At 51.9% G+C, this 23116-nt stretch overlaps 1 protein-coding gene across 1 annotated transcript in view; it reads right to left on the reverse strand.

Annotated features, from left to right (window-relative positions):
* Positions 1-285: 285 nt before the first annotated feature.
* The window catches only part of CACNA1D (calcium voltage-gated channel subunit alpha1 D), a 303856-nt gene continuing 281025 nt past the window's right edge, over positions 286-23116 (reverse strand). Inside the window, exons 41-47 of the mRNA XM_045529982.1 lie at positions 11658-11774; positions 10623-10990; positions 8105-8254; positions 6687-6850; positions 3788-3909; positions 1972-2292; positions 286-1606 (exon numbers count right to left, since the gene is read on the reverse strand). Coding sequence (XP_045385938.1) covers positions 1313-1606; positions 1972-2292; positions 3788-3909; positions 6687-6850; positions 8105-8254; positions 10623-10990; positions 11658-11774 — 1536 coding nt within the window. The 3' untranslated portion in view covers positions 286-1312. The remainder of the gene's footprint in view (positions 1607-1971; positions 2293-3787; positions 3910-6686; positions 6851-8104; positions 8255-10622; positions 10991-11657; positions 11775-23116) is intronic.

The raw sequence follows: 23116 nt of genomic DNA on the forward strand, positions 1-23116 counted from the left end.
CCCCACCCCCCTTAAGACAAGCAGCACCAGTCCCCAGGGGACAAGAGCACACGTACTTCATTTGCCTTTGTGAGTATTTCTGCACCAGAGATGCAAAAACGTCCCATGTGGGCAGCTGAGAAAACCAAAGTCTTGGATGCCACAGGGGCAGAGTGGGCCAGCTCGACCTACCAGAGGGTTATTAAAACAAAAGACAGTCGCAACCTACAGTGGATCAAAAGGTACAATATCAAAATCATAGAACTCTTGCCCAAAGAAAAAGGCTGCCAATAGTCATCTGATATATCTCGGGTAAAGATATGTTTATAATGACTCAAAATATTTTTAAAAAATTTCTGTAGTGGTGTCAAGTTCTTTTGAACTCAAAATTTTACCCCCAAAGGATTTTCACTGAATAAATGAGAATTGGCTCTATTCTTCTACTTCTGTATAGCCCAAGTAAAAATACTAATAATTTCTAGATTTCAGTGGGGAACTACAATTATTAGGACCCATGGATATTGCTGCAGTTCAAATACGGTACAATAATTACAAAATATAGACCATCTCTTTACAAATACAAATTATAGTATATTACAAATCATGTACAATAAATCTATAATTTTTAAACAAACTAGCGTATCTAAGTTTACCTGGTTGCGAGTGCATTATTCCAGTTTACCGTTGCCCTTCGCTTGACAGTCAGAAACCGACCATCGGAGTGATATTCTCATGTGTAAACTGGCGTCATGTAACAGAAAACCTCGTGTATAAGGTCCCATTGCCCTCTCGTGATGACCGCTGGTAGGTGGTTCTGACTTCCTCACTGTGTTTCAGAACAGCTAGACGGGAACCAGGAAGCAGTGTGTCTGGGGGAAAGGGCTTACAAATGGAGATGCTGGGCCCCGTGACTGTCTGATATGCTAGACCGAGGGCTGAGGTAATGACACAGGTGTGGTGATGGTCATCACCCGGAACCTTCCCCCGCCACGCCTTAGGGCGGGTGGGCGCAGGGGCCCCACGTGCAGGAGACGTAGCCTCCGCGGTGGTGCCCTTGAGACAGGCAGGCCTGTCTGCCCTCCTTGCCCTCCTCTCCCAGAGGGCTGGACCCGCTGTCTCCTGCAGCCAGGCCAAGCGCGTCGTGCACTGCTGGGCTCCGCCGCTCGGCACCTGTTCTGACCAGGTTTATGGCTTTCTTGAGGCATGACATCACTTGTACGAAAGTCTAATTGAATATTGACTCCCAGCCAGTGCCTAACTTCCCCTGCTACGAGGCACTTTTCCCCGGCCCCCCTGCGCCCCACCTGAGGCTGGGCCAGCCTGCCCCCCGGGGCTACAAGGTGGTGATGCATATCATTTCATCCGCCAGGTCCTCCTCCTCTCTCCCCGGGTCCGGCTCGTCGTCGCTGTAGCCGGGACCAAAGTCCTGGAGCTCGTAGTCCTGCCGGTGTGAGATGGGGCCCACGTCCCCGTTGGCTCGGGGGTGCACGCTGCCGTTCAGCAGGGTGCTGGCCGCACTCTCCATCTCATCGATGGTCAGGTCACAGGCATCGGCGATTTCGTGTTTTGTTGCTGACACAAATTTTGGGTCCCTTGCATAGCGTCCTAAGCCTTCAGATATCAGCACCTGTACGGGAAAGAGGATTCATGGTTGGGGAGGCGGGAAATGACAAAGACCAACTCAAGCACCAACTGTAGCACGTGCTTTGGGGACTCGGCGCCATTGTGTCTACTCGACCTCATTCGTGAGATCCCTCACGTAAACGGCTTTGGCTTTGGAAATGTCCTGGGGCTGAAAAGTACACGTGGTCCCAACAAGAGTGAAACCCACTGGGGGGGAAACTGAGCACAAACTAGGACTATCTGCAGGAACAGCACGTTTATGAGAGTGAGCAGTGGCAGCCAGTTTTCACTCATGCTTTAAATACACTGAAGCTGCTCAGAAGTGTCCGCCGAGGCAGCCTGGCCCCGGAGCCCTCGAGCCATACTCACCGCCTCCACCAAGCTGTCCGCACTCCTCTGCTTGTCGCTGTTCTTGTTCCGGAAGCTGCTGGGGACCGTCAGGCTGGCTGGTGTGAAAGTCCGATAGGAGATGTCGGGCTCATCTGTGTACCAGGAGCTGCGGTGCAGGGACGGCAGGCTGCCGTTGACCTGGTCCAGGGACTCCGACCGATCCACCTGGATCAGCGGGGTGTAGCATGGTGTCCAGTCCCGGTACGGAGGGGTCGCTGGAGGGGTGGCCCATGACCGGGTTGAGTGACTCGGTGAGTACTTCTGGGCTTTACTAGAATCTAGGCCTGCAACTGCCATGATCTGAGGAGAGAGAGGAAAGTGGGGACACTAGAGGTCCAGGCCTCCTGCCGCCTCCAAACAGACCAAGCCCAAGTGTGAGCCCTGCTCTGCAGGGCAGCCCAGACACGGCCTTGCAAGGGACATGGGCACACTGAAGCAAACGAAACGAACTGGCAGAAGTTTGGCTTCCTAGGGGGCTGTGTTTTCTTCTCCCCGAAATCCCTAATGCATTTCGTATGACTGTTCCCAAGGAGTCCCCAGTCGCTAGTTCGCAGAACTGCTGCTGACTGAGAAAGAATCAAGGAAGACAGGGCTGTGTGCGCAGACCACCCTGTCCACGCTGGACCTCAGTACTGAAATACGTGCAGAGAAAACTGCCGATTGCAGCACGTACAGGGAAACACAGCTGCTCCTCCGCTCTAGTGCAGCTCATCCCAGCACCAGCACTTGGTCCTAGAGCAGCGGCCACAAGCCCTGCCCCTCTCCACCCCACCGTGGCAGACCCACCCTGGGATCCCCACCCTGCAGGGAGGGTGCTGAGGCCCAGTCTGCACAAACAGCACAGGTTCCTGGCCGAGGGAGGCGCTGAGAGGCCCTGGGCCTGGGCAGGTGGAGGAGAGGGAAGTATGTTCTATGCACGTGCCCCTTATAGATTTCTGTGCCTACTTGGTTCATGGCCTCAGATGGCCTGGGCCTTCCCAAGGTTTGTCCTTCTTCCGTGACACAGGGTAGAAATAAAACTTAGCATAAAAAGTGAAGGCAGAGAAGTAAAAAGGTGGCAAAGAGACTTGAACAAAAAATCTGAAATGGCAGCTGAGTGTTCCCATGCCCAGGACTCTCAGGGCCAGAACCTGCAGGGAGACCTGGCTCTGCCCCCTGGCTGGCAATGCTCACCGTGTGCTGGAAGCTCCCTCGACCAGCCCCATCCCCCCACACAAATGCATGGCATCTCTGATGTGGTATTTTCAGAAAGAAAGTGCCATACTATTGTCCTAGAGGCCAAGCCCTGGTGAGTGGGCTCCAGCCCCGCCCACCTTCCTGTCCAGCCCCCTCACTGTGGACGGGTCATTCTCCCTGGACCGCACTCCCTGGTAGGTGGGTGGGAGACTCACCCACCTTCCTGACCACAGGGCTCTTGCCCACAGTCAGCTCTGTAAACTTGTCTTGAGAAAGGAACCACTTCTCGGGGCAAATAAAGGGCTGTTCTGATTGTGAGGAATCAGTCAAGTGGCCCCACTCCTTGGGGCCAAGACCGTACCAAGCCCTGTATTCAAAGCCAAGAAGAGATTGCGGGGAGACTGTGCACTAGGCAGAGGCCAGCTCTGGAGGCTGACTCCTTGGATCCAGATACCAGCGGGTCACTCAGCTGTGTGAGCTCGGGCACAACGGGGTGGCTGCATCCACTTGGCAGAGTTGTTACAGGATTGAACCAGCCTCCCGGTGAGGGTTCTCCCCTTCCCTCCTGGTGCTGGTGGCCAAGGGGAAGAGAGTGCCCCGGGCAGGTGGACCGGCTTACCTGTTGCTGCATCAGGTGCAGAGGCAAGGCTGTGCGGTGGGGGAAGGCAGGAGACAGTGGGACCTCCTCCTGGCTGCTCTGCCGGCGCAGGCACTCGAAGTTGAAGGAGGATCTCCGGTGGGCTAAGAAGGCAAAGCACACTACCAGTCGTGACGCGAGTTCTCTGTGGGGACATGTGTCTCAGGAGTCACACCCCCCAGACTCTCAGCAGGGAGCCCAGGAAGAAGCAAGCAGAATGCCCAGGAGAAAGAATTATGTAGTAAGGTCTCTAAATTTTTGGAGGGGAGAATGGAAGGAAAAGCCCAGTGTTTTTAAAAAGCACAAACTTATGAGTTTTAAACGTTTGCCTGCTCCTAGGAAGAGCTAAGGCTGCCCAAAGGGCCGGTATCGTGAGTCAGGAGCCCTGGCCCTGCGTGCTGCGGGAACAGGGCATTTCAGTGCAACCACACTGGTCACTCCAGAACCCCCCAGACACCCTGTGTCCCTGGGGGCTGGGACATCCTGCTGGGGCGCCTGTGTTGACACCTCTGTTTTAAAGGGAAGAATTCAACCTGCCCTGATCTGCTCACCAGGTAATAAGCAAACTTTTTGTTGGGAAAGACTGAAGACAAACAACAAACCACACCGCTAACTTTGAGACCCTGGTTGTCCTAAGAGCTGTTTCCAGTAGAGGCCCCCACACAGGCTGAGCCGTGGCAAGAGGTCCACAGCTTCCAGCCTAACAGGGCACCAGATCAGTCCGAATTCTGGCGCCCACCTGGAAACTCCTCCGTTGTCGCAGGGACTGTTCTGGGGGCCTCACCTGGAGTTTGCAAGGCAGTGGCTGTGGCATTTCAACAGCTCCTATCTTCACCTCTGCTTTTCTAACTAAGCTCATGGCATGTCCCAGCCCTGGCAAAACCGTCCATGCCCCAAATTCCTGTATTGGAAAACTTCAGGGACTCGCCTGGAGAGGCCTCCATGGGGCTGGGGCTGGACTGAAGGCCAGGCTAGCCCTTGAAGAGGAACTAGACAGCCAGCAGCCTGGTCTCTCAGGCCCACGCGCACTAGTGGGCCACGCTGGGGCCGCCCGGCGGAGCTGCCTGCATGGAACAGGGACAGCTGCCATCCCAGGGCCTGCACACCCCCAGGGCCTACGGCAACGGTGTGCACTGAGCATGGGGCGCCCCGTCGGCACAACCTCTAGGCCCTGGATCAGGCTGTGCTCCGCACAGCAATCTCTGGAGCAGGAAGTCATGCCACTGTCACTGAGCACACAGGCCGGAGGGGTGACACGTTCTCCCTGCCCCAGGTCAGAGTGGAGGGACAGCAAAGTAAAGCTACCTCATGCACACGGATGGCAGCTGCCCCTGCCCGGCTTGGGCATTCATGTGCTCCCTGGGCTGGCCGGGCAGGTGACCAGCAGAGGCGCAGGCCTGAGGAAGATCATGGACATCACAGGCCTCCCCCACCTCACCTCCACACGCTGCGTCTAGTATTTATGGGGAGGGAGTAGCTCCACTCAGCAGCCTGTGTTTGGGGCTGAGAAATTAAATATTAACCATGGCAATGAGTCTGGTTACACTCCCCAGCGGGGCTGGGACAGCTGGAGCGAGGCAGAGGGCCTGGGCGCCACCCAACGGCGCTCTCTATTGTGTACACGGTTGGCAGGCTCAGGAGCCAGCGTGTCTCAGCTATTTTAGTTACTGATTAGCGTCCGCTCTCATTCCTCAGAAGCACCAGCAACGGATATTCTTTAATTGTCATCAAACCGCCCACATGTCCAGGATCAAACTGAGTGTGTGTGCATGTGTAGGTGTGTCTGGGTGTGTCTAAGTGTACGTGGGCATGTGTGGCTGTGTGTGGCCGTGTCTGGGTGTGTGTGTTGTGTGTGACTGGGTGTGTTTATATGTGAGTGTGGGTGTGTTTAAGTGTGTGTGTGTATGTGAAGGTGGGTCTGAGTGTGTTTGAGTATGTGTGAGAGTGTGTAGTTGTGTGTGGGCGTGTTTGAGCGTGTTGGTGTGGGTGAGTGTGTGTGAAGGTGTGTCTGGGTGTGTTTGAGTGTGTGTAGTGTGTGTGTAGTTGTGTGAGAGTGTGTAGTTTTGTGTGTGACTGTGGGTGTGTCTGAGTGTGTGTAGTTGTGTGTGACTGTGGGTATGTCTGAGTGTATGTAGTTGTGTGACTGTGGGTGTGTCTGAGTGTGTGCGAGTGTGTGTAGGGGTTGGCGGGGCCAGGGCTGCCCTTCTCTCCCCGGCCCGAGTGTCCTGCCCAGGGCTACCCGGATCTGCCAGTGCCCGCTGCGCCCCACAGTGGAAGGAAAGCCAGCAGGGGAGCAGCCAGCCCTCACCCCTGGAATGGGAGCACCTGTCCCGGAGGTGACCAGCAAGCAGAGGGCACTGGCAGGCCTGAGGTGACGGTGAGGGTGAGGAGGAGCCCTGGTGGGGACAAGGAGAGAAGGTACCGAGAATGCCCAGTGCCCCTCGGAGGCAGAGACTTCGCCAGACGGGCCTGGGCGAGTCCAGCTCCGCACCTGGGCCCTTCCTCCTGGGGCCCAGGCTGAGGACAGCGGCACATGCGTGGCTCGCCCACCTCTCAGGGCGGGTCCCAGGCTCAAAGGCACTGATACATACAAAGAAAGCCCCTTATCAGACGTGTGTGTGCAACGGTAGGGCCCCCACTGCCCCTCTCTCTTCTCGAGGAGAGTCAAGGGGGGCGCTGGAGTGGCCAAAGCTTTACCCCGTGGGAGCCGGATGAGCAAAGAGGAACCTAGGCATCAGGCTCTCCAACCAGGGCACCGGTCTGGAGGACCCACGGTCCCTGACAGGGCGGGGCATGTCTGTCACGCTCCTCTGGAGCAGCCTGGGGGAGAGGCACATCGTTCTCTGGAAGGTTCCACCCCAAACAAAAAATCTGGCCTCACATGTTGGGGTGGGAGGTAGTAGGCGTCTCCTTGGAGATCTCCGTGAGTCATAGCAGACGGGGGAGTCGTCGTCCTCCAGGAAGCCTTGGGGGTGATGGTAGCCCCGGGGCCTCTCGAAGTCCGAGTTGCTGCCTGTGTACCTGCTGTAGTAGCCGTAGGTGTGCCTGGCAGGCAGGAAGGGCAGAGGAGAGAGGGGCACGTGAGAGTCCAGCTAACAGGCTCTGTCTCTTGGCTCCACAGACCACGTCACCCTCTTCTCCCCCCCTCCCTTGTGCACAGCAGGACTAGCTGAGACCAGGGCAACCCTCAGTTTCACGGAAGATTCTAGGTGGAGAAAAAGGGTCACTGCAGGCAGGTTCAGGGCTGGAGACCTGTGACAAGTGATGTGCTGGTCATTTCCCTCCCTCAGCCCCAGGTCAAACATGGACTGCAGGTGCCCTGCAAGCTGACTGCCCCCCACCCATTTCCCCCATGAGAACCTCTCTCCTGAGCACCTGCCCTCTGCCAGGTGCTGGGCTGGGCACCAGGGACACAAAGACATACGAGCCACCCCCTCAAGCACCCAGATGGCCAAGGCAAGCTGGAAAGGCAGTGTCGGAAGAGAGGGGCTCATGGTGGGCTCTCTGAGGCTTTGTTTGGGAGGTGGGGGTTCAATTCCAGGCAGGAGACGAAAAGCAAGGTGCTGGCGCAGGCCCCTGGGGAGAAGGTGGAAGGAGGCCGCCAGACGGGGTAAGGCCATCCCCACGGGGGACGTGGTTAGAGCAAGGGCCCTGAAGAGGGAAACGCAGAGTCAGGGGTTTCAGAAGTTTGGCACTCGAGGGAGGCGGAGGCCAGGGCCACTGGAGCTGGGGGTGTGCGTGTGCGCGTGGCTCAGCTGCCGGACGCGGCCCAGCTGCAGCCCCACTTCTGTTCACTGGGCGCTGGCCCTGGCGAGATGCGGGTCACAGAGAACAGAGTGGAAGTTTCCTTCGTCGCCTTGCACTGCCTGCTACTCTGCCTAAAGCGAAGTGCCCATTTTAACCACATTATTCCTGCAGGACAGAGCTGGCGAGGCACCCCAGTCTCTGGGAGGGACCCTTGATGGGGCAGAAGCAGGTGCTATTCATTAAGACTCAGGTGACACCCACAGGCTGGCCAAGCCACCGCACAAACAGCCCCGGGGTCAGAGCTCCCAGTGTTCACTTAATGCAGACTGCTCTCTCAGAGGCCGGGGCTGACGGAAGGGGGTCAAGCCAGCTGTGAGGCAGGCCCCACTCTCATTTCCAGACCTTTTACTAAAAGGCCTCAGAGGCCCCTGGTGGAAATAAGGTGACAGGTCTGAAAGGACAGCCTCCACTCTGCCTCTCTGTGGGCCTGTTGCTCCGGCTCCGCTCTCCAGGGGCGGCCTGCTGACCTCAGCGGGAGCCAGAGCCCCTCACCTGCTCCCGGGTGGCGAGCCGTCGTCCTCATAGCACTCCTCACTGCTGAAATATTCCTGCTCCCCCAGGCAGCGGGGGTCCCTGAAGTAGCCATGGATCTCTGGGTCTTCCCGGCAGATAGTTGGGAGCTGCTCCTCTCCCGAGTCGGATCTGCAGTGGGGAGAGAGGGTGTGAGAGCTGGACGGGGCCGACACGCCTCTGCGTCTGGCTGGCAGCCCTGCCCAGGCTGCTCCCGCGTCTCCCCGCCTGCTCCCGCCTCGAGCAGGACTGGACCGGCAGGCTCTGGCAGCAGTGCTGTGCGTGTTGAGCGTGCGCACACGGGGGTGTGGAGGAGGAGGGGTATCTCTCAGCACCCTGTACAACACCAGTGCCAAACCAGTGTGCCCAGAGGTCTTGGAGCCAAAGGAGCAGATGTGATTTGGAGAACGGAGCAAGAAAATGGACCTAGAGCATTGCAAGGCAAACAGTGGTCGGAGGCCCTGGGGAAAAGACCCTGGGCTCCCAGGCTGTCTGCTCTGATTCCTTCTCCTTCCCCTCATTCCCCCAGGGTCCGGCCCCGCATGACTTCAGAACTAGGAACAAATGGGCCTTCTCACCACTGACTTCCCACTGTATCAAACCAGCAAGGGCGAGGTGAGTTTTAGATATAGTGCCACAGGAGAAAAGTCCCATGGGAAATGCCGGCCACGTTTTCAAAGGCTGCCCAACCTCAAAACTGTGGTCAGTCTTCCTGAAACCTGGCTTGCCCTGGCTTAATCCTCAGGAAAACCAGCAGGTTCAGTGACATCAACCCTCTCTCCAAAGGAAGGAGGGTACTTCCTCAGACCTCTTCTCTCTCACACCCTACTTGAGCCCACATGGCTCCTGATCGAACTTGACATCATGAACTGGAAGACCTCTCCTCCCCTATGTCCAACAAAATGGTCATTCTGCCTGCAGTTCAACTCAGGTTCACACATGTGGAGCAGAATATACTGCACATTTTTTTTTTTTTTTTTTTTTAGACAGAGTCTCACTCTGTTGCCTGGGCTAGAGTGCTGTGGCATTAGCTTAGCTCACAGCAACCTCAAACTCCTGGGCTCAAGTCATCCTCCTGCCTCAGCCTCCCGAGTAGCTGGGACCCTAGGCACATGCCACCATACCTGACTATTTTTTTATATTTTTAGTTGCCTGGCTAATTTTTTCTATTTTTGGTAGAGATGGGGGTCTTGCTCTTGCTCGGGCTGGTCTTGAACTCCTGACCTCAAGTGATCCTCCTGCCTCGGCCTCCCACAGTGCTAGGATTACAGGCGTGAGCCACCATGCCTGGCCCATTGCACATATCTTGAGGGCTATAGCGGAGATGACAGAGAAGATCCAGTTTCTGTTCTTTAGGAGGTTTGGGTCATGCTTTTTTTACCAAGCCCCTATGAGAACCCTGACCCCAAAGAGCAGCTGAAGTTGCCCAGCCACACACCCTGGGGCTCCCACTGTGCACACTGGGCTTCCCTGGTGTCACTGTGAGGCCCGCAGGAGCCTATGGGGCACGCCTGGTGTGTGGACACCAGACCTGGAAGGCAACAAGAGTCTACGCTGATATGGATCTGAAGGCACCGTTGCTTAGAAAGCAACAACCTCTGACCTCTGAGTTCACAGCCCTGAATTATGATAACCTATTAGGCTAGTTGGCTCAAAGAAATTCTTCCTATCCCTCAGCATCCAGACAGCCCAGTCGGTAACATAACACCACAGTATTCAACACAGAAACGTAGGTAATGAGCACATACCTAATGTAAGTTTCATAATAGCGGGTTCTATCCAGGAAAGCCATAATATGGGAGGGAGGAAGGGAAAAGATAAAAGTTAAATATTTCCAACAAAACTTGAACTGCAGATATCAGGCTACCTCCTAGAGTAGGGATTGGCAAACCATGATTCACTGGCCAAATACGGGCTGCCACCTATTTCTGTATGGCCATGAGCTATGAACAGTGTTTGTATTTATAAAGGATTTTTAAAAATTCAATGAAGAAAGATATTCCACCACATGTAAATATAACAAGTTCAAATTTCAGCGTCCATAAATAAAGTTTTACTGGGACACAGCCATACACCCATTCACTTCCATGCTATCTACAGCTGCTCTCACACCACAATGGTGCAACTGAGTAGTTGCAAGACAGACCATATGGTCCTTAAAACCTAAAACATTTACTCTCTGGCACTTTATAGAAAAAAATAAAATTCACCCACCACTATCCCAAAGTACGCTGTCACAACTGGGGAGGGTGGATTTTGCAGCTGCTGCTGGTTTAAGGGGCCGCCATTTGGCAGGTGGCCCTCATCTGTCAGGACCATCACATGGCCAGCGTCTGAAGCAGCCATGACCTCGGGGGTACCCACAGGCTCCAGCACAAATGCCCATGGGTAACCTCCTCCACGTGCCAGGGCACGGGGGAGAGACCTGCCTTGCTCCATGGGGCCGGACTTGACACAGCAGACACCACATTACCACGTGCAAACACACTTTAAAGGTTACCTTTTGATACTGGACCTTCTCTGAGGCTCCCGATCATGCTTGTGGGAGGAATGATGCCCATTTTCAGACACATGCTCAAGGTTCCCAAGGCTGGGCCGCTTTCCATGGGCAGCTTTGGACATATTGGCATTATTGAGATTGGCATTTGTTGAGGTGGGAACGTGCTTTCCTATGGAATTATGGTTATGATGGTTATGACACACCGAATTTCCTGCTGGAGGAAACAGCGGTTTCTCAGTATCACTTGCAGGTGGAATTGAAGGCCTTTGGACATGCAGGGGACGGTGGGTGGTATTGGTCTGCTGAAGGGAATCTCTCCTATCACTATTAACATGATTGACATGGTTTCCAAGCAGGGCACCATTTCTCTGCAAAATAATGGGAGACAACACCAGGTAATTTAACAAGTATTTGATGCAGGCTAGCTATGTTAGGTCATTTTTTCTACATGAAAAACAAATTCTAGGTAAGTTCCGTAGGATCCCTGTGAAACAATCTCAATGTCTCAACGATCAGGGTGAATGTGTTGGTGTGGCAGTTGCCCCCCCCTGAAATGAGGAAGGTTACCGATTTCTTGAGCTGGGGAGCAAGCTCTTGGCTGTCACTCAAGTGTGCTCTTCCAGTTGCTCCAAGTTGGGGTGACTCATACCCAGCTGGGCTGGTTGGCAGCCCCGAGGTTGGGCAGCAGGCATGCTTGCTCTCTGGGGGGGGGAGGGGAGCTGAGGGCTGGCTGGCAGATCAAAGAGCTGACCAGGGAAGAGGAGGTCAGCATGGGCAGCTGCAGGAAGGACCCAGGATGCTCATCCACATGACCAGTGGCTGTGGCCATGCTCCTCGCCAGGGAGGAAGCTCAGGGAAGGAGCTGGCCTGGCCCTACAACAGCTGCTCGTGAACAGGGAGGGCCTGTGAGCCCCACTAGACCCTGGGGCTTGGCTCCATTCTCCAGACTCTTCTGTGGATTGTTAACTGCCCAAACTGGAGTCCTGCCCCACTATTTCCAGGTGGCCAGTGTGTAGCTAGGCGTGTAATAATTACTTTGAATATATCTTCTTCTTCCTCTCGTTTTGTTTCCTCGGGCTCATCATCTTGCAAATCACATGATATGGCACGCCGGATTTCTGGCCCAATGTCGTGCAGTGTCCTTAATCCTGCCTAGATCAATGAAAATGGCAGAACAGGTTAGACAACACATGAGCCCAGCGTTCAGCCTGGGTCTTGGCTTTGCTCCTGCCTGATTCAGCGGTGGGAGTGGAAGGTTTCTCCAAAGGGCAGTCCAGGGAACTAACTGTTGGGATGTGACTGAAGTCAGTCTAAGGGCTGCTGGGAATGGTCAGGAGTTCCATATGGTCAGATGGTCCTGGGCTGGGCTGGTCACTGCAACACAGTGACCTCCTTTGCAAACACCCGCACTCACAGGGAACGCTGCCCAGTTGCCAGTCCTAGGGTCTGGCAGGCCAAGAGCTCCTGCCCCTGTCCTCAGTGGGCTCACCTGCAGGGGCCCCTCTCCCCAAGCAGGGCAGGGCAGTGCAGGGTAGGGAGCAGAGTGAGTGGTCTAAAGGGAGGGCGGTGAGGATGCCCTGGCTGCGTCCAGGATGAGGAAGCCTAGGTACAGGCACCAGAGGAGCAGGCAGACCAAGCAGCCATTAGGGCCACTGGTTCTGCTAACAAGCCATGGAACGAGTGAGGACACACACACTGCAACCACCAACTCACACAGACTGGGACAGAACAGATCGACACGCACACAGACCTGGGCCGCTGTGCAGTACGGCCTCTGTGGCCACCCGGGGTCCCCTGGGCTGTACACCCTGTGTGCAGGCTCAGAACTTGCACTCAGAGGGGGTAGCTTTTTGAAGGCCATAGCAAATTCAAAGTGGCTCACCAGCCGCCACAGGCAGCGCGAGACCCACGGGGTGACCCTTCTGGCTGCTCACAGAAATTCTGTATTTCTCAGAGGCCCCAGAGCTGGCCTTCCTCACTCTCATCCTGCTTTGTTGGGTCGGGGTGCAGGAGAAGCCCTTCCATTGTTCACGACTTCGTTAGGGAAACATTCTGAGATGAGTGTGGACTATCTACGGGGGAAGGTGGTTTCCAGCTCTGGGAAAATTATGATGTGACCACCAATTTGAAGAAAAACAGCTTGCTGGCTTAGAGACTAACAGGGACTGTAGAGCTACTTTATCATTTTCCACAAAAAGATCTTCATCTGAAAGAGGCATTTCCTCCCTGCCCCCAGGTCTAGGTACGCGTCCATGCGGCCTCCTCCTTTGCTGGCCGTGTGCCTGCAGCTCAGCAGCTGTGGAGGCCCGAGGACGTCTAAGACACAGGTTGTGCATGTCTCCACCTGCGGCTAATGCTCCAACTTCAGGGTGGCCAGCAAAGGAGCACCGGGCTGCAGTCTTGCCAGATCTGGTACGGTCAGGCCCCACTGGCGTGTGAAGGCTCAAATCTGGTCTTCTGCAGATGCCAACGGTAACGATGTTCGTTTAGAATGTAAAGTCGCACAGGAACCTCCCAAGAGGTCCTTATAAAAATGGCCTTGTCCATAGAAGCACCCAGCCTTTGAGATGATTCTGCTAACCACGGCATGCCAGACTGGGTTTGATTTGAACCATTCTGTGAAAAGGGAGCAGCAGGTCTCTCCATTTCATGAATCGTGAGGGTGAAGCAAGTGCCAGAAATCAAAACTTGAAGGTTCCTGGCTAGGAATGCTGGGGTCTTGCAGGGTTAAGACAGACATGTCCTGGTTTAGACCCCAACAGCTCTTGGTGCAATAAGTGAAGCTGCTTCTCACTCTCCTGTCCCTCTGACCATAGGCTCAGGATGCAAATGTGCGCGCACACATGCACACGTGGGCACGCAGCAGGGCACAGGCACACACACGCGCGCACACACACACACTGTCTCTCACTTTCCCTCTCTCAGGATTCATGAGTCCAGCACATCTGAGCCTGGGAATCATTTAGCTCTGAGGGGGACCCACTTGCCATTCTCATGGAAACACCGAGAAGGCAACTCTAATGTTATGTTGGTAACAAGCTCTCACACAGCACAGCTGCAGGCATGTGAAGAAAGGTCGTGCCCAGCAGTATCAAACAGCCTGCAATTCATTCATCCAGAGCTCTCTAGGGTACAATTATCAAGGAATGATAAGCTAAGCAAGGGTTTCACTGTCTGATTTTGGACCAGCTGGGAAGAATAGTCTGTTATAGATCTGAGGCTCACAAACAAAAAGAGACAAAGTTTGAGACACCTGCCGCTGTTCCACAAAATAAACATCAGTTACAATGCACTAAAGTCAACATCCCGAAGTAAACTGTGTACATTAATTCATGTTACAAGGCAGTGGGGGCCATGAACGCTCCTGAGTTTAAATGGCAGATAATGTTATTTACTGTCATTCAACTGACTGGACTAGGTCTGATTAAAAGAAATAGAAAACTATTTATTTGGATAATTTTTAACATCATCCTCTGTTGACGGGTTGACATTTCACTGAAATACACATATAACATAATTGCATAATAAAAACAAAAACTGTCTCCAGCACATCTTCAAAGATACACAAGATTAGGGTTCAGTCGACAAGGTAGTGCAGTGAACAGACATGGGACAGAGAATTTGTTTGCAACATAAATCATGGAGAAACGTGGCCCAAGATGCCACTTCCAGAGACAAATAACGATAACATATTTATTAAAGACATCAAAGGAGGAGAGAAAGCATCACTCTTCCCAGATACAAAAGCAGAGGGTTAGAAATCTTGCTCCGCGCAGGAAAATACACACCTCATCAGAGTCAGGGACTGACTTTACTCTTTCACGTGTGATCTGGGAGGGACGGGGAGGGTTGTCCCCCAGGGTTAGGAGTGAGGGAAACAGATGTTCCCAAACTAGAGTTGAAATAAAGCTTAAGCACAGCACCCTGAATTTATTACATATCACAAAACATGATAATGAAATTTTTCTAGCACACATATCAAGCTAAAAGTTAGCTTAGGCTGCTCCAAAAATTCCATAGGCACAAGTTCCAATTCCAAAAAATACAGAAAACTATCTTAAACCCTTGAAAAAATTATTTTCCACAGCCCTGAAAAAAAGAACATTCTTTTCTTGAAATAAACACTTTACAATCAGTAAAATTATCTATTCTTTCGTATTTCATACCTGTGTCTATTTCAATTAGCAAAATATTTTAATTTGAAATGTGGTCATTAGCACTTAAACCAACACAAAGCCATATAAAGTTATTCCATTCACATCACAGCAGAATCATGGTTTGGAATAAACACAGAATTGCTATAAAATATAAACATTATTGACTTGTTTTAAGATGTCCAATCTTATAAAATATTAAACAGAATCAAGCCTAGTTTCTGGTTGATTTTAAAATGCTAGATGTTATCATAAATATTTCTTTAAAAAAGAAATGTTGGCGCTTTGCCTGTAGACTGCTGCTTTAGATTTTAGACACCATTTAGTTGGAATTTTATAGATATTTAATCTATTGAACGATTAAGTCATCAAAAAAAAAAAAACCTAAAATCTCTCTAAACATTTCTGAAGCAATAACATAAAATTATATTTTGACATTATATATGAATATTCATTGACCTTCCTTTCTCTTGCCCACATTTAGGGTTAAGTTTCTCCCACCTGGATACATTTGAAATGCTTTTGCTGCCTGTCTCCCTAAGCTAGCTCCATCAGACACACCAGCCGTCTGCCAGCTCTCAGCACCCCAGCAAGCATGCACAAGTGCCCGGAGCCCCGCCCCGCACCTACGCTGTAGCAGTGGAGGTAAGAGATGCGAGCCTCCAGCCGGGACTGGGCCAGGCCATTCATCTTCAGGTGCGAGTTCCAGGCTTTCGGATTCCAGCCAAAGAATCCCACCCTGGCAGAGCCTGCTCCCCATTACAGGCAGGCTTCACTCAGCCCACACTGGCCCTGCACACAGTCATCTAGCCTGTGACAAGTTTCGATTAACCCTTTAGCAGGATTCAGCCCATGCCCAATCAGCGGGGACAGTTTTAGACCAGCTCCATTAGAAGACAGAGCGGGAGATTAAGTTCTTATACAATAAACCTGCTCATCTGCAAGCTGTCCTCCACCTCCTCCGCAGCACATCACACATGGGCACACCCCTTATTTTGTCACTGCTTTCCTCCAAGGAAAATGTGATGGTGGCCTTTGTGTCCATTGTGAACAGTCCTTGTGTCAGATATAAAGGGCTGGAATCGTGGGCACGACACTCCCTTAGTCAGCCACAGTGATTCCCACCCTCACTGAAAAGTCAGTGGTAACGTTACCCCCACAAGTTATCCTAGGGGTTGCACTGAGCTATAGAAATCAAGTTTGCTACCATCACTATGAAAGGTAAGGGAAACTTTTTAAAAAAATTACCTAAAGTAACCTCTGGCCTTTCCTGCAAACAGTCTGAGAGAGCTGTTTCAGTTCCACCTTGGTTGCAATTTGAACACCAGAATCAGAGAAATTCTTGCCAGTTTCCTAATAATAGAGCATTATGTAAAATTTAGGCTCAGCAGAAGCTACAAATCACTACTTCTATTCTGATATAATAGCATGTTTATCCCTTTCATTGTGGGCTCACATACTTATATTCCACCAGATCCTGGGAGGAGGGGAGAGCCTAGATTATTCCCATTTGATTAAATCCCAAACTAGTCAAAGGCTCAACAAGGACTCTTGATCCCTAAGCCTGTTCTTCCCATGACACAATGCTGGTCCCACCTTTCCCAAACTCCCACCTTGACACCACCACCAAGACAGTCATGGTATCTACCTGGACAGAGTGCTGGAGTCTTAATCACACGCTTACTCACCTACAGTCACAACTGTGGGATGCCACTAATCCAGGTTAACTTTCTCTTCACTAACCTAGCAGAGCTCTTATAGCACTAAGTCAGCATGGAAATGGCAAATGATCACAAGTTGTCCCTGAAACTGATCCTCTGTTTGGCATACATCCTTAGTCTCACTTGTGTCACTTGGAGGAGCTCATTTCTCTATGTGCACTGATTCAGACCACGGTTCCTCCAGATCAGCACAGGTAGTGAGACTCGGCCATGCCACGCTGCTCTCAGCCTGAACTTTGCTGGACACACGGGGACACAGGCAGCTCCATGTCTCGGTGAGTGGGTGAGACTGGGAAGGGACTGGGGAGGGGGAAAGAAGGGCTCCAGTTAGGGGCAGTGCCACTACGCGGGAGCCTCTTTAACAAGGGAAAGCATTGAAAGGCTCCAGCACCTTCTGCCTTTGAAAGGGGGACTTTGGATCATTCCCCTAGAGCAGTGGTTCTCAAGGTGTGCTCCAGGAACCCTGGGGCATCCCGAGACACCTTCAGGGGTCCATGAGGTCACTATGATTTGCATAATACTAGGATGTCCTTTGCCTTGTACACTCTCATTCTCTCATGAGAGCACAGTGAGGTTTTTCAAAGGCTACATGATGTGTGATGATGTCATCACCCTGGTGTCATTGTGCTTGCATATTCTTGGGTTTTAAAAATACTCAGTTTTAATTTCTAATACAGTAAATATTGACATGTAAGGGTCCTCAGTAATTTTTAGGAGTATAAAAGGGTCCTAAGATCAAAAAGTTTGAGAACTGCTGGCCAATCCACCTGGCAGGCACCACGACCTCTCCCCCAGGCACCAGGCTCTTCACCCACCCAGGACTCCCGGGATTCTGCCGGCCTTTCTCCGACTTTGGAAGGAATGTCCTTCATCTGCCTCCTCTGAGCCAGCCTTTGGCTTCTTAGTGGCTTGCCTTCACCGTGCCTGAGAGTGACGTGCCCTCCCACTACTCCAAACAGCCACCTCTCTCAGGTCTAAGAGGTGCTAAGAACAAACTCACTGGGTGCGCACTCACCCCGGAACCACTGGCAAGTTTCAGCAAGCTCCTTGCTATAGATGACTGGACCATGATAAGTTTGGGCTACTGAGGGATACTAGGTGCATACTATTAAATAACATGCTGCAACAATTAAGACCTCTTACTGCTACAGAATATAACGCCTTAACTTCTGTTCAGTAATTCTGTCTTCTCAAAGACCTTTGAACATAATAATTACTGTCCTCAAAGGGGAAAGATCTCCTCACTTTCAGAAAGAGCACAGAATGCAGCACCCAGTGATCCTGCATGTTAATTTAATTTTCAGCTGGGTTGTCCCACACTGTGAGCTGTCTGAGAAGAGTGGCCCCAATCTTACCTTGGCCCCCTCCGGTGTGCACCGGCCCACATCCTACCCTCCGCCCAGGAGCTTCAGCGGTTAGCCCCGTGGATTCTGGCGCTGGGTGCCAAGTGTGCTGTGTGTGTCTGTGCAGACTGTAAATAACGAGCTTGAGTAGTGTCCCACAACTTTCTCTACTGGAAGCTACGCTCTTCTGCCGAGACTTTCAGAGAAACAACAGGAGTCTGCAGTCTGGCTGTGAAGCAAGCTTTAGGAAGCCGGCCTTTTCCCTGTGGAGTCAAAGCTGGGGGCGGCCCTCGCGGTTCCTGGCTGCCTATCCTAGGCCGGCCCTGGCTGCCAACCACAGCCAGGCTGCTCCTTAGCAACAGCCCAGCCCAGACACGCAGGGTTCTCGTTTCATTCAGACCATTCCCCGAGTCCTCTCTAGAAAGCTGTCAGTTTCCAGTTTTTACTTATTTGGAAGGTGTGTAGAGAAATGCATGTAGAAACACCGCCCACTTGAAAGGCTTGGGGCCTTCCTGCCAAGGCTTGCGTGTGTGGAGACTTGAATCCAGAAGACAGTAGGTCACACTGGCCCTCTGAGATGGGGTGACACAGATGGGGAACATATACTTTCTTTCAGCACTGAATAAACTCAACATTGGAGTGGCCCAGAGACAGAGAGAGGGATTGTTTATCTGAGGGTGGGTCAGCTCCTCACCTGTGCCCACAGGGCCGACCTGCTTCCCCTTCAGGGATGATACTTCAAATTCTTATAAATTAACACATCCTAGGCACTGCCCGAGCAGAGCAGAAGTGGGCCTTTGGACCAGAGCAGGGTCCCAGCGGCCCCCACTCTGCCAGGCGTCAGCTCTGTAGTTGCTGGGTCACAGAGGAGTCTGGGAGAAGGGGTGGGCTGGGGGGATGCAAGGTGCTGGGGTAACAGCTACTGATACCAGGTACAGATGTGCTTCAACATCTTCCCACGTGGCCCAGCCACATTGGAGTATGCCGGCCAGCTGCCAACCGCACACGCACGTCAGCCCAAGTGGTGGTGTGTGAAGCTGCCAAACCTGCTGTCGGGCTCTACAGACTCTGCTATGAGACTCCACAACACCCACGTGAGCTCCTAAACTTACTGCAGTCTGCACACTTATGCACGTGGGGCAGGGTCGGGAGCCAGGCCCAGTTCCGTGGTGAGGCCAGGAGGTCCATGTAAGTCCAGGCAGGTACGGGGAGTCACTGCAGCCAAAGGCCAAATGTCACAGGCACAAAAAACATCACTAGAAAAGAGCTCAAGGCAGGGGAGCCCCTGCCAGTCATGCCTAGGACAAGTCTGCAGGAAGGGTGCTGCCCACTGGCCACACTGCTCCTGCCCTCTGCATGGCCTCTGGGATTCCTGCACTCCCAGGATGCTTGGAAGAGCATCCACTTCCACCAGGAACCGGGCTGGCCCAGCGTCTGCCGCTCTCTCCTCCCCGTCTCTCACCCCCACGTGTGCACACCTGCACGGGCACACACACAGCCTCCAGTCTGCACACACCAGGGCAGGCGAAAGGGCCCATCACCCCTTCTTTTCTCTACACAGTTCAGAGACTTCCATTCTTTGTACTCTTCTCCATGTCCTCAGAACTAAGGATACTTTTGAATATTGATTTTAAAAGCACAGTTGGACACTGTGGGTGTCTTGGGCTCAGCATCAGATGTACTGAATCCGCAATCACTGCTTGGACTTGGCCGAGAACCTGAGATCAGATGCTCTTACCAACCAACTTTTTGGGCAAAATCTGCTGTTCTTAAGATGTGAAAATGCAACCTGTAGACCACCTCTGTTTACATCTTTATGCATTGCCTAGATGTCTTAACAAGGGGAGAATTCTCTTTCTCAGTGGATAACTACAGTACAGAACAGAAAAGAGATCAAAGGAAAACAAGAATTTCTTAAAGTTCTGGTAGTAAACAGGCATACGATATTATTATTGTTGTAGTCTTAATAATAAGCAATTATACGTTCAAAGTGCTTTACAATCACTTAGCTATTCCTCACAACAGCCCTGTGAGGTAGGTCGACATTATTACCCCCATTTTACAGATGGGGAAACTGAGGCACAGAGAGGTTAGGTGTCTTGCCCAAGGTCACACAACAAGTGAACGCTGAAGCTGGGACTAGAACCCAGGTTCCCTGACTCCTGGTGTCCTTGAAACTAGACCACACTGCTTCCAAAGAGGCATCCCCAGACTGGCTCTGAGCACGAATTAAAGACGGACAATGTTAGATGAGGTTTGGGTGTGGTGGTATTTCCCGTGGACACATTAAGATGGAACCTGAGGTGTTGCCTGGACTGGTTTTGGCATGCAGGTGTATGTGTTAGTTTCAATGGAGTGTCTGAGCTTCCTGGCCTGTCCGCTCCTCACTGCATTCTGGGCTGGGTACTGCAGAGAGCAGGGCCGGACGGGCAGGAGGTCACGGCGGACCGGCACATAAAAGGAACTCTGTCAGCTCAGCGCCGAGGGGCCTGCCAGTCTTTGGGAGTTCGGGCAAACTAGGGATGCAGGACTTTGGAACGGAGTCAGCTGCCCACCTTAGGCAGGTCTGCTCAATCTTTTTATTATTATTATTATTTTTTTTAAACTGGCCAGCATCAGGAAGTTGTGTTCATTTCGTTTCTCTGTGGGGCGGCTGCCCCCCTCCTTTTCTCTCTCTCACTCTTTCCCTTTCTCTGAGTCTCTGCTTGGAAGGGAAACCTGTTAAGCCTCGTGTGTTCCCTTTCATGAAAAAGAGCCACTGCGAGCAATGTCCGCGACAGGCAGCCCTGGCTCCGCAGATGAGCCACGGCCCCGCTTCCACCTTCCGGAGGAGGAGTGCTTTGCTTGGAAGGGGTCTCCCCGGGGCCTTGGGTTTGCTTTTTCCTGCATTTCTCCCGAAATGCTGTTTCAGTAGAAATAAGCCCACTTGAGACTTTTCCCTTTCAAGGCCTGCTTAGCCACATACGCCTTCCGACTAACCAGCTTGGTGCCGTAGCTCAGGCAGAAAATTCTAAAGCATCCGTTCAAGCATCTGAAACAAATGAATCAACCAGTGAAATCTCATCTGTTAGCATCTGTTCTCCTCTTAGATTAAAAAAGGAAAGATTTTTTTTAAAAAAAAGCCTTTTTATGGCTTCCGGTGGAATCATGCTTTCAAAAAAAGTTTTTACTATTTTTAGACAAAAGTGACAAGATAACAGGTGTTTCATCCTCCACCGGTTCAATCTCCGTGAAGGGTCGCCTTTAGCTTTGTCATTGTGTACTGAGCCTCCCGGGAATGCCAAATCAAGGCACATCAGGAGCTCACAGTCACCCTCGTCCTGTATACCACCCCCATCTCCCCTCGACCACCTGCCTCGCCAGCTGGTGGCCAGGGCATAGGCATTAAAATCATTCAACCTGACAACCTAATTCTTCATAGCTAGAAATAGGTCTGCTCCTTAAACCAAAATTCCAAACAGGTCAAAATGACTCTCTCTCTGAAGCTGTCCTATCATTCAGATGGGTGGGCTCCCAGCTGGGATGGGTGGGGGACAGAGTTTCCTCAGATTCCACCAGAGTGCATGTCTTTTGCAGAACTCGATCCTTGAATGTTGAAAGTAAGAGAAATGAACAAAACTTTTCCCACTTTGGGATCTTTTCTTTTTCTTATCCGTGAAAAACTGGATTAATTGGTGCCTGTAATCTGCACAGAAGTCCTCATCTAGAAGATACGATGGGACGTTCAACGTGCATTGCTATTTGCTGGGAAGGGGACTGAGAGTTTTCACGGCCGCGGGGCTGTGCTCCTTCATTTATTTGCCCCTTGTGGAAACTTGCAGGTCACTCGGATGGAGCAACAATGGATGGAGAGCGAATGCTGAGTCAAACTAAAGTGGGTATGGCGCGTCGCAGATGAGTGGGGGAAACTAAAAGAGGCCTGATGCAGCTTCTCTCCGGCTCCCTCTGTAGAGGGGCTGCAGAGAAGGTTGGTTTTAATGGTGAAGATGGATGAATGGATGGAACCGCACACTCATTCAGACCACAGAGGCCAGCGGGTGCCGGGCTGCTCCCCACACACGGATCCAGGAGCTCCTCGGCCATCCCCTTCAGGTGGAAGGCAACACTGCAGCTGGCCCGAACAAAGGGAGGTCAGACGGAGCCCACAGGGTTCAAAACCACAGTGCATCTGTGTGCCGTGGAAAACCACTCCATGGGCTGGGGGCGCAGAGGACGGGGCGAGCTCTGAAAGCTGCTCAGACAGACTGCACTCTACGCGGCACAAGCACACACATGCCCACGTCTCCACGTCTGCGTGCACACTGCGACGGCCACGCTCCACCTCCCGCAGCAGTAAGTCTGTGAGCCGCGTGGCGCCCTGTCACGGGAGGAAGCCAGTTGCCCCCCTTCTCAGCAGGCTGTGCCCACTCTCAGTGGCTTCCCGAGGATGTGTGTCCTTGTCCTAGTTACGTTGGTGGCACCATTTTCCTAACTGCTACATCGTCACGTAATATTTCATCATGAACTCTCCTCACCCTAATTAAACAGAGTAACAAATCACACTTAAAGCCATTTCTACAGCAGAGGAAGCCAAAAATGTAATTAGAATTATCCTTCAAGGAGACAAAAATTTTGTATTTTTATTGTTTGTTTCAGAATAAAATGCATTTTTGAATTTATCTGTCGAGATTATGTATACCGCTTAATTTCCTAGGCTGTGTGCTCAACATAAACTATGGCCATTGCCTCAACTCCCAATGGAATCATGTGAAAATGTGTTGATATCATCTAACTGGAAATATGAGAATTTTACTGCAAAAATGAAACTCTATAAGCAATGAGAAATATTTAGGAGAGAAAAACCCCTCATTATTTTAACACAATGTGATAGTCTTTCAACCCACAAACTACAGATGTAGTATTAGCACCATTTGACCTTTCAACTTAAGACTCAGTAAACCCCATACATGAAATATGGTAATTACTCAGCCATGTGTTGTTTTTACACAGTTTAAATCATCAAAACACTATATCCAGCCACCAGAACAAACACTGAAGCCATCTAATTGAGAAGTCTCGGGGGCCCAGGAGAGGTATAAGTAACCCTGCATCCAAGTGGTCTTTGTACATGCCTCCTGCAGAGAATTGTAACAGTCTTACAGCACAGAGCTAACTGCATTACTGCATATCACAGCATAAGCCATCGATGAAAGACTATGTTTCCCCCTCCAGAAAAGTCATCAGGTCTGACCCCAACTAGGCTGCTAGAAGAGAAAGCAGTTTCCTGCAAGGAGGGC

Source organism: Lemur catta, chromosome 18 (assembly GCF_020740605.2).
Source record: "Lemur catta isolate mLemCat1 chromosome 18, mLemCat1.pri, whole genome shotgun sequence".
Taxonomy (NCBI): Eukaryota; Metazoa; Chordata; class Mammalia; order Primates; family Lemuridae; genus Lemur; species Lemur catta.